At 35.6% G+C, this 15,070-nt stretch overlaps 1 protein-coding gene across 4 annotated transcripts in view; it reads left to right on the top strand.

Annotated features, from left to right (window-relative positions):
* PRDM2 (PR/SET domain 2) overlaps positions 1–15,070 on the top strand; it is a 69,858-nt gene that overhangs the window by 7,799 nt on the left and 46,989 nt on the right. For all 4 annotated transcript variants that reach the window (XM_068414315.1, XM_068414313.1, XM_068414314.1 and 1 more), the window contains exons 2-5: positions 81–154; positions 8,813–8,930; positions 10,208–10,311; positions 13,852–14,004. In XM_068414315.1, coding sequence (XP_068270416.1) covers positions 146–154; positions 8,813–8,930; positions 10,208–10,311; positions 13,852–14,004 — 384 coding nt within the window. In that variant the 5' untranslated portion in view covers positions 81–145. The remainder of the gene's footprint in view (positions 1–80; positions 155–8,812; positions 8,931–10,207; positions 10,312–13,851; positions 14,005–15,070) is intronic.

The following is a 15,070-nucleotide window of genomic DNA, read 5'->3' as shown; positions in this document are numbered from 1 at the left end:
ACGACAGGTCTGTGTGTACTTTCAATTCAATGTGAATTTGTAGGTAGGTACGTGTTACAATTGTCTGTTTTTCTTTTTAGGGCTCATGTAATCAAAGGAGTTTCTTTGTTGTGTGTATCTTTTCAGAATACAACAGGGATTCAAAATGAATCAGGTGAGTATAAATGTAAGACTTTATCAAAATACTTAGATGTTAGAACAGTTAATTATTAATAAGAAAAGTAAATCATCCACTAAAAAAGAAGTTCTTTAAAATCTTCAGTGTCATTGAATTTCATAATCTTCCTTTCCACAACGTGTATGATTGGGAGATTTATTTTATTTCATGGATTTGAGTTTTTTGTGTGTGAATTCCCTTTAGCAGCCTATAAGTTACTACTGGTGGCACCTCTTATAAGAACACCTCTCCAGAAAAATCTGTTTCATCCTGAGGCTTTTGGTATACTTCAGCTCCTTTTAAAAGTGTCTTGAAAATTGAAGGCTTCCATTTTTTTTAAACCTTTTTTAACCACTTTACCATTTCAAATGTGCAGTGAACAATCTGTCACGGAAATTGATAGATCGGCAAGTTTCACGCTTTTCTGCAACCCGAAGTGTTTCCCTTAGAGTCATGTGAAAAGACTGGGAAAGCACATTTCTTTTGTGATGCAGTGCTCTACTATATGGATGCAAGAATATCCTGCCTGGAGGGTGTGGTTTTAATCAGTGCCAAGTGTACATGATTTTCTTTGGCATTTGTCTATCCAAGTAGGAATTAGACATCTGTTTGTCTATCACACACAATTGTGTTACTTAGAGATACTTACAGAAAAAGTACGTGTTGCCTTAAATTCTTCTCATAAGTACTTCTTTCTTTGGATGATCTTACAAAGTCCCTTTGGTGTGGGAATGTGACCACAGGATATTACACTGAAGGAATGCCATTTTTAATTTGCTAAAATGGTTGACTATGAACAGAAGCTTTCTTAGCCAGAAACAGCCACAGTAAAATGCTTTGTATACTTCTTTTATTGATGCCTGTATCTAATGAGTGCTTTTATTGCCCTTTATGCCCTTATTTGATCAGCAGCATTGAATATAATTAGCACTTTGCTGAAGTATGTTCTCACTAAAGTTATAGAAGTATCTACATAATATAAGTAATTACAGTGTGAAATGGGTTGGTGGGATGTTTCCTGTTGCTTTTTTCCTCTGATTTAAAGTGAAAAATCATCAATATATATGTGCGTATTTAAAAAGTAAAAAGCAAAATTAATCTCTACCAGAGCCTTGAAATATGTATTGTAAAAATATGTATTTGTATTATATCTACACACAAATATAAATTATCATATATATAATACAAATAACATTTGCATTAGCACACCATGAAGCATTAGTAGTCTAGTTTGGGGTAGCTAGGTTAACTTGCTTCACAATTTCTGTCTATTGAGACTTGAAATTTTTTCACCTGTAATTGTTTTGAATGCACTCAGTGGCATGAAGCGAAGAGCCTATTGTGCTGTCTGGTGCAGTAATAATTAATAATCTTGCTTTATTAGTCATTCTGATAAGCTTTGGATTCTGCTAAAATTCTGAAAGCTGTAGATCCTCGTCCTTAATTGTTATCGTTGGCTGTTTCCTTCCCATTTGCATGTCCCTGTCCCCTCGTGTCCTGTCTGTCATCGTGTGTCACCCCCTCAAATATATTTCTAGAATTAAGTAAGATTTCTGTGCTGTATCAAAACAAAGTCTTCACCTTTCTCATTGGGACTGCTAATATTGCTTGTGCAGTGCTGTGATGTATGTCATCTTGCAATTAAATAATGAGGTGACCCTGCCTCTGGGAATAGTTACAATAGCTTAAGAGTCCTCCTTGGTGTTTCTGGCTTTCACATTTAGTTTCCAAAGTGTACAGAGCTCATCTGGCTTTTTATTGTTCAATTACCATTCATATTAAGTGTGTATTTAGCATCAACCCTGTGGTGTTTTTTCTTGCAGTGCCCTTGTCATTTCATTCACTGTTGACAAGTTGTAGTGCCAGGTCTGTATAAGAAATGTTTTTGCCTGATGCCAAACATCTTTCAAGTGTTGTGTTCTCATATTTCTTTCATTCTGCTTATCTCTGCTTTTGGTGTGACTTCAGTGACCCTGAAACTAATTGAGCTATTAATTTGGTTTGTATGAAAAGACTGCTAGTTTTGTTGTTTATCCCATAGAAATATTGAAGTAGTGAAGGAAATAAATATAAATGTAAATAATTTGATATGGCCTTCTTGTAGTAAGGAGAAGGAGGATAAAAAAAAAGAGCAGCTGTTGTTGGAATTAATATTTTTAGGTTTCTTGGAAGATTGCTCTCTCAGGATAAACAGTACGCACTCTCTATCTGGTTTAAAAAGAGATCTTCCTTTAATATGTGAACTACTTCATCAGAATATGCTGAATAATTTATTTAAAAACAAGCAGGCAGGCGGTTTTGATTGGTAGCATTCACTGCATATCGGACTGAATTAAGACAGAGTAGGAAGAAGATTGTGTGCTACCTGGAAAACTGCATGGGCAGTTATTTAAAAAATGATGAGGCACACGTTAACAAATTACACCTGCACTTGTACTAAAACTGCCTCCCCCTGTTCCCTCTCAATTTTGCAATGGTTATTTCAAATATTTCCGATACATCTTTAATTTTTAAGCACACACAATGAAATTGTGGCGAAGATGGGTAGGCAGATAAAGTTCTTGGACAAGCAGAGACCTTTCTGCTTCTGACTTACCTTTCTTGCACTAGCTGGCCGTTTGCGTCGGCAATCTTCCTTAGTCACTTCATCTCCTTTTCACAACTAACTCTTCTAACTGCTCTGCCATGTCGCTCTCTCTTCAATGGCATCCTTGCCATTATCTTTTCATTTATCTTAACCCCATTTCCACCAAAACGTGACACTAACTGAATGTTTGTCATTCATCACATTGTTCAGGATGATTTTTTTTTTTCTTTTCGCTCTAATCTCTGATCATCTGTAAACATCTGGTTGCAGGTACTGTTTCTACTCTGCTTAAATACTGCTTGTAACATTATAGTCTAATTTGTGGTTGGTCCATAGGTACAATTATAATGAAGGTGGTGTGAAAAATTGCTTAATCAATGTGTTGAAAGGTACTGTCGAAGTGATTGTCTCTGAATTCGATGCAAACAGGAAAAGACAGTTTCAGTTAAGGCACCCCTTCAGCCCTCAAATGATTTTTTGGCATTATACTTAAGTCACTTCGCCCCGGCTAATTTGAGTGCTAGCAACATAATATTTCTGATGAACTTTGGAGTAAGAAGCTTAAAAATGAAATAAGCTTCAAGTGCTTTTGTATTCAAAATTGCAGTCTTGGACTGAGTGAAAAAATACCGTATTAGGAGTTCAGTTAAATGCAAAAGTTGGCTGTAGGACATGCACCAGTACACTATCCTTATCAAGGCGTGAATTTTTTAAACAGAAGAATCAATTTAAATGTGATTGTTAAGTGTTGGTGGAAATGTGATTGAAATACAGTATTTCTTCATTCAGTAGACAGACATTCCTTGGGAACAAGTTGTGATCTGGAAAATGTTTTAAGTAGCTACATTTAAATTGCAAATAAAATGAGATTGCACTGATTTGGCTGAACTAAATTGTTGTTTATTTTACTCTATAGTATTTGGTTACTTATTACCATTCGTTTGAGGTGTGAAATATATTGTTATGTACTAGGCCATATCCAATTTTCTGGTACTTGTGAAATCCATTAGTAGACAGATGTCGAATGAGTCTGAGTGCTGTGTTCTCTGAATGTAGCTGTTAGTCTTTGAATTTTGTAGCTAGATGCAAAATAAAGTTCTGATTGTATATTACTCCATGCAAATAAACTTCTTAAATGATAGAATAGTTTTGGGGTATTTACAGCTAAAAGGAGGTGTGACGATTTAGGAATATGCCAGACACATCAGAGGATATGACACAGTGCTGTACACTTCTGTCTACATCAGCTGAGTCTCATTTTTAAAGTTTTGGTAGGTTAAAATTTATTTGCAGGCCTGAGATTTTTAACTGCTCACCTAGCTATGGTTGTAAAAAACCAAAACAAACCCCAAACCCCCCAAACAAACCAAAACCCAAAATGAAACCCAACCAAAATACACCTCACTTTTGTTAGCTTGAAACTTGGAAGTGCATTATTCTGATAGCTTATTATTCTGTCTTATTCACTCTCTGTAGCCCCCCCCCATCTATGCATATATATAATTTTTTAGAAACCACCGTGAAAAACAGGCTTGGTTCTCACCTAATGAAATCATGGGGTAATGCACTGGAAAGATATTGAGGTTTGTTTGTTTGATATGTTGAGAAAAGCGTGTTTCTTTTTCATCTGAAGAGACATGGCTTCTAGCATATCAGTTCAAGGCTAACAGATGTCTGAAAATCAGACTTCTTTCATCACTGATTTTCATTTTGAATTGTTGGAAATGCAAAATAAAATTTTGCTCTGCTTTGAATAGACTTCAGCTATTATAAATAAAGAAAAAGGAATTTTTTTCCTCCCTGGTCTCTTCACTCTCTTGGATGGGAAGGGATTTCTGGCATTCTCTTCCTTCCATGGTTTCCAATTTGGGGGTCTTTCTCCTCTACAAATAGCTCTCTAGGATGTGTCTGTGCAGCTGTTAGGGCTTACCAAGGCAGCAATAGAATAACCTTGCTATGACTCCAGTTTTATCATTTTTCTCGTTGTTGCTGTTAAAGCTGGCAGAAGGCACGTTCTTGGAACTTAACTCAGCAAGTCACAGTCATAAATGTAGAGAATAATTGCCATACTCAGCACCCTCACAAAGAGTGGGTGCTAAGTAGAAAAGGTTGAGAGGCTTTAGCTTTAGAGATAAAAACCTTAAATTTGATAGAATATATAGAGATGCATTTTAAAATCTATTTCCAGTAAACTTTCAGCATAACATATGTCATAAGTGCTCAACAAAAAATGCTCTGAGTATTACTCAGCCTGCGAAAACTACTATCATATCTCTGCTTTATGGTTGTATGTAAAAGCAAGAATCATTTCCACAAAGTCAGAGTTTACTTGGACAACTCTAGTGGTGCCCAAGTTGTTGTTATTTCTCAGTTTAACGCCTCCTAAAGTTTGTTCAGAGCTTAAGTATAACATCCTTTGTATTAGAGTAGTTATTGCCATCACCACCAGTATTTATTCCTGACCAGAATGATCAAAGTTCGCTGTCAGAGGGCAGGTACTTTTTTTAGGGCTGTTGCATGTGGTTCAACATATGCGTAGTTCTCACCAAGCATGATTCTTTCATAATGTGGACAGATTTTATGGGAAACTGTGCATGCTTGTAATTTTGGAATTCTGGTCATTTTTATCAGGAATAGTGTTTTGTTGATTATAACTAGGTAATAAAGAGCTTGTTGTTTAATAACAAGTAGTGTTTACTGTTGTGTTATACAAATAATAGTATGAATAATATTATAAGCAGCCTGTTCAATCTTGTAGGCTCCTTAAAATGGAACTGATCACTTACTAGACATTCATAAATAATTTATTAGCTTTCTATTGCCTTTCAAACTTCAATATACAAATACCTTAAAACCTTTTGTATTAATTATAACCTGCTGGGTGAGGATTCTGAGCTGTTGATTTATTTAGGAATTATGATTAACATTTAGGATGCTGAAATAATAACTTCTATGACATTGTTTTAAACCCCTTCTCTCTAAAAGCTGCTTTTAGCTTATTCTGTTTGTTGCACAGCAGTAAACTTGATGTGCAGATACTTTAACGTTGATCTTTGGAGTGGCATTTGGTTTTTTGGTTTGTAGGTTGTAAATAGAGCAGTAGAAAAACAAGAGACCCAGTAGTAGCTCTGTGAAATACATTAAAATACAAGCTTCATCGTGTCAGCTACTCTACCGTAAGGGCGTTATGCGCGTTGCTGGTCTCCAGTATGTGCAGGACAGCTTGTCTCTGTCCACCTAATGCTCAGTGCTGGGTAGTACAGGATATATCCAGGTGTATGGCAGAGTAGATGGTGTATCCCAAGTGCAAGTTCTAGTATATACACCGGAGTCGTTAGTTTACTACAATATCCTCGATTCAATAGGTAAAACAAATAACTTTTTGTGAACTGCATGCACTTATCAGAACTTAAGGACAACTTAATTTGTCCTTAAGTTACTGTTTAGTCTTTCTCACAAGTTTTCATGTAAGGCAATACCAGAAACTGTTTTAGGTTGTTTTTTGGGTACTGATTAGGTTGAGTATGCCTGGAAGTCATCATTTGAAAAGGGAAAATAAAGAATTGCTAATCTGTGTGCAATTATCCTCAGTGTGGCGGGTAGCTGATGTTCTGGCTTTGCGCTGTGTTTCCAAAGTCATCACTTGTGTGTTTCTGGGCAAGTTATTCCTGTTGCTGAAGCTTTACCTCATTCTTTCCTTTATGCATAGAAGCATGAACAGTTGTTTCAGTTGGAACTTTTATGTGCATGTTTAAGAAATGATTGACAAAGTTAAAATGGAAGGTGGCATGAGCAGGTCTGGACCCTCAGCCCATAAGTGCTCTGGAGCTGGAATTGCCCTTTGTTTTGAAACTTTGAGATGTCCTTATGCTCTAAGCTGAAATACCAGTTAGCTTTCCTTATGAACACAAATAGTATGAAAGTAGGGTATACTCAGGAAAATTGCAGTGTATCTCAGTGTTCGTGTAAAAGAATTGAAGGATTCTTTAAAAAAGCATATAGAAAATGGAAAATGCTTAGAATTGTGTCAAGTACAAACAAATATTTTTAAAACTTAACTTTTAGCATTTAATTTCCCACTTTTCTATTAATAGATATGCTTTTAATAGTTAAATTTTTTTTTTTTTTGCTATTGGTCACCAGTACTTTTTATGGACAGATATTTATGGTAAGTCAAAGGGAAAATGAAAGGGATGGTTGATGAAACATGAATGTTTTTCCAGTCATCCTTTTAATTTGTGCTGTCAGTTATCATAAAGATAAGCCCCATGCCACGCATCTGAAGCTGATCCAATCAAGCCTATGTGATTTTACTAACCTTTAGTGAAATTTACTTGCTGAGGGTCATAATGAAGAAACTGCTTTGCTGCCTCAAGCAGGCTTCTTTGATCCACATTTGCTCTACATTTTGAAACAGAACTTGCAGAAGATGAGTGCGTAGGTGTTAAGAAAAGGTAATGGGATGCAGTTGCCGATGCTTTAGCGCAGCATCAGTTTGCATTATACTTCTGTTTTAGGAGCTTTTACCGTTTTATTCTATGTAGGAAACTCAGGATTTAAAAAAAACTGTCAATAGGATGGTTATGAAATGAAAAAACCTTCTGTTCTTCCTGTGTTCTGGCTGTTTTGCTGCGTACGGTTTTAACCAGTGTATTTTAGCACGACAGTTCACTTGCCTCTCGGTACTTTAATTGCCAGTAACATGTTTCAACAGTATAATTTGGACAAATGATATGTGTGTCCTGAAACACTTGTAAGAACTTCTGTCATCTTCTGACTATTTGGTATTCAAAAAATATGCAGCTAACAAAGATTTCTACTGGAAGCATGATGTGTTGCTCTTAAATATACTCATTTTCAGAAGCAGACACATTTTCTAGCAGAAGAGATAGTATTTAAGATCTAGTGTACAACTGAAACATAAAATAATGAAAACTTCTTGTGGTTTGTTTTCAGAAAAGATTAGATCTGAATGTTAGATTAGGTTTGTTGTAGCTGTCTGTAATTTAAAGGGAAAAATAATCTACTTCTTTTACTTTTTAAATTGTATTAGACTTTCCAGACAGGTTACATAAGAGCTAGCATGTTTTCATGCAACATGTTTTTTGGTTTTTATAGTGATAACTCATAGATACTAAAACTCTAGGACTGTTTCTGTGATCATTTATGTGATACTTTTTTGAAGGAAGTCTGAGCATAATAGACTAGGCAGGTAGATCAACTTTACAACGTATTTTATATGAAATTTGGAAGAACTTTAATCAGAAACGACACAAAGGAATATTGTCTCAACGTAATGTAGCCTATAACAACGCTATTACTGACCTGATTACTTGTTAAATATAGTTTCTCATGGCATAACTGATCAGTAAAAATAATGCAACTGAAAACTGTTCCATGGATGAGTTTTAGATTGCCATATTAATGAGCAGTTTCAAAGACTTAACACTAAGCCTGAACTCATATGAAAACTATATTCTGAAAAATATAGATATTTTCCAAGGTATAGAACCACAATACTTTTCTGTTTATTCATCTTTAGGTGTAATATGGTAGTGCTGTCAGGTAAGTCATATTCAGACAGGAAAAGTAAAATACCTTTAGCTCTAGTCTCCAAGTAACTCAGGAGAATTTTGAATTTTTTTTCAAGGAGAGGCCAGGGAAAATGAATGAAATGGCAAATGGCCTAAGAGATACATGAAAACCCTTTCAGTTAGATATACTCACTGTATACTGCTTGTAATCAAAACACATCCATTAACTAAAGCAAAAGAATAATTACAACTTTAGTTATCAGTGTTTTACATATCTCTCTAATGTGATCTTAGAACTCTGCATTAAAGCATAAACAAGTGTAATGAACATAATAGTGAAAACTTGAATGTTTTGATAAAATGATACTTCTGCATTAGCCTGTTGATGGAGGGGACCCTAGTTGAAATGGCAATTTGGAAATTTGACTTTAATTTCAAGTCACAAGTGTTTGTAGCTCGTATGGGTTGATCACCTTTTGTGCTATTGTTTTTACCTGTTAATGGTCATGGCCTTTCTGGCTTTTTGACTTGTAGAACACAACTGAATCTACTGTCGCTGTGGAGACCTTAGATGATGTACCTGAGCATGTGCTTAGGGGGCTTCCTGAGGATGTGAGGCTCTTCCCATCTGCTGTTGACAAGACACGACTTGGTGAGTGCTACAACTGTGAAAAGAGAATGAAGGTTTTTACGCTAGCTCACATAAATTGCAGTTGCTGTGAAAGTTTGGTGCCCTCCTGTGCTGCGTAGAGATGATGTCTGGTGCATTTATCAGAAATAATTTCTGTTAGAAGGAGTGGACAGCTTCTAAGTTTCTCCAGTATCCGAAGGTGATGTTCCTAGAACATCAGAATTGAGGTCAAAGGTGGACCAAGCTGCAAATAGATGAGGTTATGAAAGTACTGATACGTTACTTCACTGGTTTGTTTTCACTTACAGCACTTTACCTGTTTTGTGTTTTGCAACTATCTTACTGTTGCCTCTGTAGAATGCTGCATCTCACTTTGAATCAACATAAAAAGTTTGATTTATAAGAACAGATTCAGTGCAGACTTGAAAGCTGCTATATGGAGCGATGTGTTTCTGTAATATGTGCAAAATGCTTGGCTTATTGTTTAACAAAGTTTAGCACAGGAGAACTTTGATGGAGGTCAGAATTGCAGACTGGATACTTGATGCTGAAGGCTGGTGGTTTGAGGAATAAGCCTGACAATAGATGCATTAGTGATAGTAACAGGTTATAAGCTCCTTGGAGCAAGGTTAATCTTATCTAGTATCAACCTGATCTAGCATGGTCTGAATGAAATGTTATGTTTAATTAGCAATTATTTATCAATCTGTTCTTAGTTTTCGTCCTATAAAATGTGAAATGCAGCTGTCCGTTTTCAGTTCAGTTAAATCTTGTCAATAAATTTGTGGGGCAGATACACATATTTTAACCAATCCTAAATGTTTTTTCCTTCAAATTATACTCTTAATTATTTTCATAACTTTTGTGAGGGCTTTATTTGTTTGGCATTGTTTCAAAGAAAGCAAATAGTATTTTTGTTTTAGTAACATGTTTACTCAGCAAAACAGCTGAGATCAGGGACTTTACAATAAAAAACCCTGTAATGCTCTTATGGTATTTTGAATATTACCTGAAGTAAAATCGAGGTTGTTTTTTGTCTTCAGAGTTACAGTAGCCCATGAGCAAAGAATGAAACCAGGTAAATGCTTAAACCTTTCATGATGGAAGGAGTTTTGGGGAGAGGATTGCTCAAATTCATTTTAGTAAACGTCAGTTTCCTTATTGTGATCTTGATATTGCAGAATGCTTCCCAATATGAGACAGGCACATATAGTGATCTTAAGAAATATGATTTGTGAGTAAAAGATTTGCTTGAGATAAGTTAGATCAGTTTTAACTACTGATATATGTCTCTTCAGGTGTCTGGGCAACAAAATCAATTTTAAAAGGCAAGAAGTTTGGACCATTTGTTGGTGACAAGAAAAAAAGATCTCAAGTTAAGAGCAATGTATACATGTGGGAGGTAAGAAACAGCTTGTAAAGGGAAAAAGGTGTCTGTCACTAGGTCAGTGTTTTGTATTTAGCCTTTAATTTTTCCAGATTTTTTAGAAGTAAACATAATGTGAAATAATTGCCATCTATCTCCATCCACCATTACAAACACTTACTTATAGACACTTGGATTAAGCAGCCATTCTGAATTACAAAGTTTTAAACTATTGGCATTGTTTGAAACTGCTGTATTAATTTTCTTGCATACTGTCTCTGGATCAGACCTCAAGGGTCTATTGCTGATAAAGCTTTGCTTTGTTGGCTTGAACCCTGAGTGATATCCCTTCTGCAACTGAGTACTGTCAACTGCTTATGAAATTAGGGAAATTAGGAGGATATGGAATCTCTTAAGGAAACCACAGCACTCCTCCTCATCTAGCTCTTTGAAAACCAGCTTTGTTATGGGAATTGGTTTTGCTGTTGGAGTTTTTATAACAGTTCTCAACTGTTGCAGTATTTCTTGTGCTGCTTGTGTTTAGGCTTGCCTTAAAGCAAATACTGTCTGGACAGCTGAATAGCTCTTTAAGCTCCACTGATAGTCATAAGACTTTGGATATTATGTAGATTTCAAAGTGTAGGTGTCTTAATCTGAAGTTGAATCCTGTCTACAGAGTCTTTAAGGCAGTTTGTTAATACTTCCAAAGACCTCTTCAGCCTTTCTGAAGAGGCATATAGCAAATGGCTGTAGCAAAGCGAGTGGTCAAGGAGGGGAGGGATGGAGGAACTGTAGCATAGCATGTTCTGGAACAGAACTTGCTAGTTTACAGATTTTTAGGCTAAAAATATCGATATTAATAATAGTCATCCTTCTGGCCCCTGGCCTGCAAAAATTGAACTGCATAAAACACTGGATACACATACAAAACTTAACGTTAGCCCCTATTAGAGGAATTGATCTAGAACGATTTCCCATAAATGCAAATTCACATTCAAGAAAGTAATAAAATGTTCAAGTATAATGTTTGTTGCATTGAGCTAATGTTATCACAAACTCCACTATATAAGGTATCTTCAGTTTTGATCTGGTACAAGAACGCTTAGATTGAATCAGTCAGGTAAATTATTGACCTTGCAGTTGTTTCTCAGTGCTGGATTTCGAATGTTCTCAGTGGATGTGTCTTAATATTTTTAAAATTTGTGTTGAGAAATGATAGTCGCGAGAAAGCTGTTATAAAGTTTCGTAGTTTGCAATGCAGGCGATAATGGGAACCTCTGCTAGAGTTCAAAGTAATTGTGTGTTGCTTTAACACTGATTTTGGAATTAAAAAAAAGCGGCTAAAATGAGACCGCAGCAGTTGGCCCCATATGCTGATATCTGAAACCACTCCAGAATCTTAAGTGTTAGAAAATATAGTTTGTAAAAGGGTGGTGGTGTGCGGGAGTAGTTAGGTATATGGACCTTCAACTAGGAGAACAACTTTTTCTACGAGAATCACGTTTGTTTCCTTAGTGAAGAAAAAGTAAGGCTTCTAAAAGCTGGCGTCTGCAGTCAGTGTTAATAATTTTGAACTGTCGTACTAGAGTATCATTGTGAATAAGATCAGTTTTGTGTGTCCCCGTGTGCTTGCTGTGTCTGAGGAGAGAAACGGAGACTTGAACATATTTTCATTTTCTGTTGGAGAAAAGCTACAGGTAGGAAATGATGGCAAGTGGCTGAAAACTGAGGGGAATGCCATCTGCCGACTCAGGATGACTGGCACAACCGTGCTGATTGATCTTGATTGTGGTTTACAGGAATTACTTAAAGTCACAATGCTATATAGAGGAGTTGGAACGATTTCCTTTCTCACAGTGCACAAAGCCTTTAAACAAAATTCTGTAAATTAGAAGCTGTAACTGACAAGTAATAAAGTATTTTGTTTTGTGAAAAAAACATAATAAAGTAATATATTAAAAAAAGTAGGAAAGTATTATGTTTTGCCATATATTCCATATCTGCTAACTCTTCCACAGCATTGTTTGGCTCTTTTCTTCTTTTCTAACCAAAAGAATTGCTTTTACAGTCTGGGTCTGTGAAATTGTTTCTGTTTTCATATTGCAAGGGCTGGGTGTGCTGATGAACATTCTTCCAAAAGTCAGCTGATGAAATCCATACTGGAATAGTTTAAGTAAGGGAGATGTTTTCTCTTTGCTTGGAAAGAAACTGAGATGATTTTGATATATTTATTGAAACTTTACCTCTATTGATAAAATTCTATTTTACTAAATCAACAGTGTATCAACACAAAAGAAATAAAATTTTAAATGGTTCTTGTTTTGAGCTGTTGTAGAAGTGCACTTGAAATTGAAAATGTGAAACAGCTGGAAAAGACTTAAAATTACTTGTAAAATAAGTATCAGAAACAACAAAAAGCTACAACATTATCTAACAGAATGGGAAAGTTACAGTGAAATCGGAATTTTAGTTTATTCTTTATCTGCAGTGGTGCTAAATGAATGTTGCAGGAGGTGATAAGCTAGGGAGACTGGGTTTTGAAAAGACCTCTTCCAGGCAGAGGCTGGTATTTAGAGACTTGACCAAAAGGAAAAAAGCAAATAATAAGATGTAATCAAATTGCACACATTTTCCCTTTTTTTTTTCTAAAAATCTGTGAGCTGCACAATACTTCCAAGACATTGTGTGTCTGTTGGTATGCCTGTGTTCTGAGGCAAAGCATTGGAAAAATGATAGTTCCAGTTGCCAAACAGTGGTGTGTTTGGAAAAAAATATTTAGCATCCACTAATAGCTCTTCTTACAGGCATGCTGCTTGGATTGTAATAAGAAAAATGGAGACACATAACATGTCTTGAAAGAGAAGCAGAGTTGCCTGTCATCAGAAAATACTGAGGATGACAGTAACCTTGCTTTATTGCAAGCTGTCTTGAAATGTAAAACAGGAGCAGGTGTTAAAATTTTTTCTCCAAGAACGGAAACCAAAGAATTTACACAGCATCTCGGAACATACAGGAGTTTATTGACGTGGTCAATTTTTTAAGGTGATCACAAGATTTCTGAAAGGTTAAGATTTTCTTTAATATCCTGAAAAAAAGATTAAATATAAATTATGCTTTCCCTTATCTTTCCAACTAAAGCAAATGCTTCTAACTTCTATATAGTTACTTTTCCCAATTAATCAGATAGAAAAAAATAAAGTTCTGTTGCCTTTATATCTTAAAATCAGTCCTTTTACTAAATGCAAAATCTAGAGAATCATTTGAGGCTTGCCAAACTGAAAAGAAAGCATAAAAGTGTTTTAAAAGGTTTTTTTTGAGCCCAAAACCTTTAGAAAAGGGCTTGCAGGCCAAAAGTTATTTTTTTCCAATTGTGCCAGTTCCACTAAAAAGATTGCAGAAGACCAGCAACGCTCACCCCCCAGTACAACCCCTACCTCTGCTCGTATCTTCTGTGTTCTCTCTGTCCTTAGATGGTAACTACTACTTTGTGTAGCTTTAAAGTGTGTAGTGTTCTAGTGCGTGTACACTTCGGTGTTAACAGTTGTCCATTTGCTTAACACCATTTTTGTCTCATAGGTGTATTACCCAAACCTGGGATGGATGTGTGTTGATGCAACTGATCCAAAGAAAGGGAACTGGCTACGGTATATAAACTGGGCACGTTCAGGAAAGGAGCAAAATCTGTTTCCTCTGGAGATCAACAGGACCATATACTACAAAAGTTTAAAGGTATATGTCTGAAGGATCAGTTACTGCTGTTACCTTTTATTATGAATATGTTTTATTCCCCTTTATTCAAATCCTATTTTTTTACTATTTGTATTAAACAGATTTTGAAACATTTTATGAAAGATAATTAAAGTATTGCAAATGCTACATTTCATTGGTATAAATTCTTCTGTGCCAATACAGTTGACATTAAGATCTACTGTTAAAATATAGGGTATGTATGAACATTAACGCTATCTTGTTGGTTAATGATTTGCTATAGCACCAAATTTGATACAAACTAGAATGAAAAACTATAGCAGATTACATAAAATAAAAATTTTTCTAGTTCTGTAGATACTGAGACATTTTCTACTGAGGATTTTTTGCAGAAATCAGTTATTTTTATGCTCTTTGCATCATACGACAAAGATTGGTTGTCAAGACACTTTTATAGGTAGCTTCGTGAAACAGATTTTCCTAGTTTTATACCATTCCAGTTTTATTCAGGGAGTGGCAGGCAGGAAAAAGGGTATAATTCCTGGGGCATTGTATCGCCCAAACCAAGATTGTTTAACTCTAAGTAACAGTAGAGTATGTTAGTGTTAGAATATTGTGGCTATAAAGTATTATTTGAATCTCTGATCAAGAACCTACTAGCAGTGAGTATATGTAGCTCGACTTTGGTTTTATTTAAAATGCTTTTGTGGTTTTTGAGTATATGCAGCCTTGCTGTTAATCTATTGCTGTTTCTTACATTTCCTTGTAAGGCTGACAACCTCTGTAAGTGACTGATCTTCACTTAATAAAAGAATGAGTTGATACCATGCAGTTTTGAACTTTATAGGGCAGTATAGCAATATGTAAAACTGTTATATTCTAGGTCACTCAAACTAGATTGAAAAAACCCTACCAATTTCTAAACATTTTCTGAGCTTTCTAATAGCTTTGAGATAGCATTCAAGTAGAGGTTGGCTGTTGCCAGCCAGACTATTGACTTCTCTTCGGTCTTTATTCACAGAGAGCAGGTAATTTTGGAGGTGGCTGTCTGAGTTACTTCACTATGCAAAACTAGGTTATAATGTAA

This window comes from Nyctibius grandis, chromosome 17, assembly GCF_013368605.1.
Source record: "Nyctibius grandis isolate bNycGra1 chromosome 17, bNycGra1.pri, whole genome shotgun sequence".
Classification (NCBI taxonomy): Eukaryota; Metazoa; Chordata; class Aves; order Nyctibiiformes; family Nyctibiidae; genus Nyctibius; species Nyctibius grandis.
Note: the sequence above shows the minus strand (reverse complement) of the source record. Positions and strands in the feature narration are given on the sequence as shown.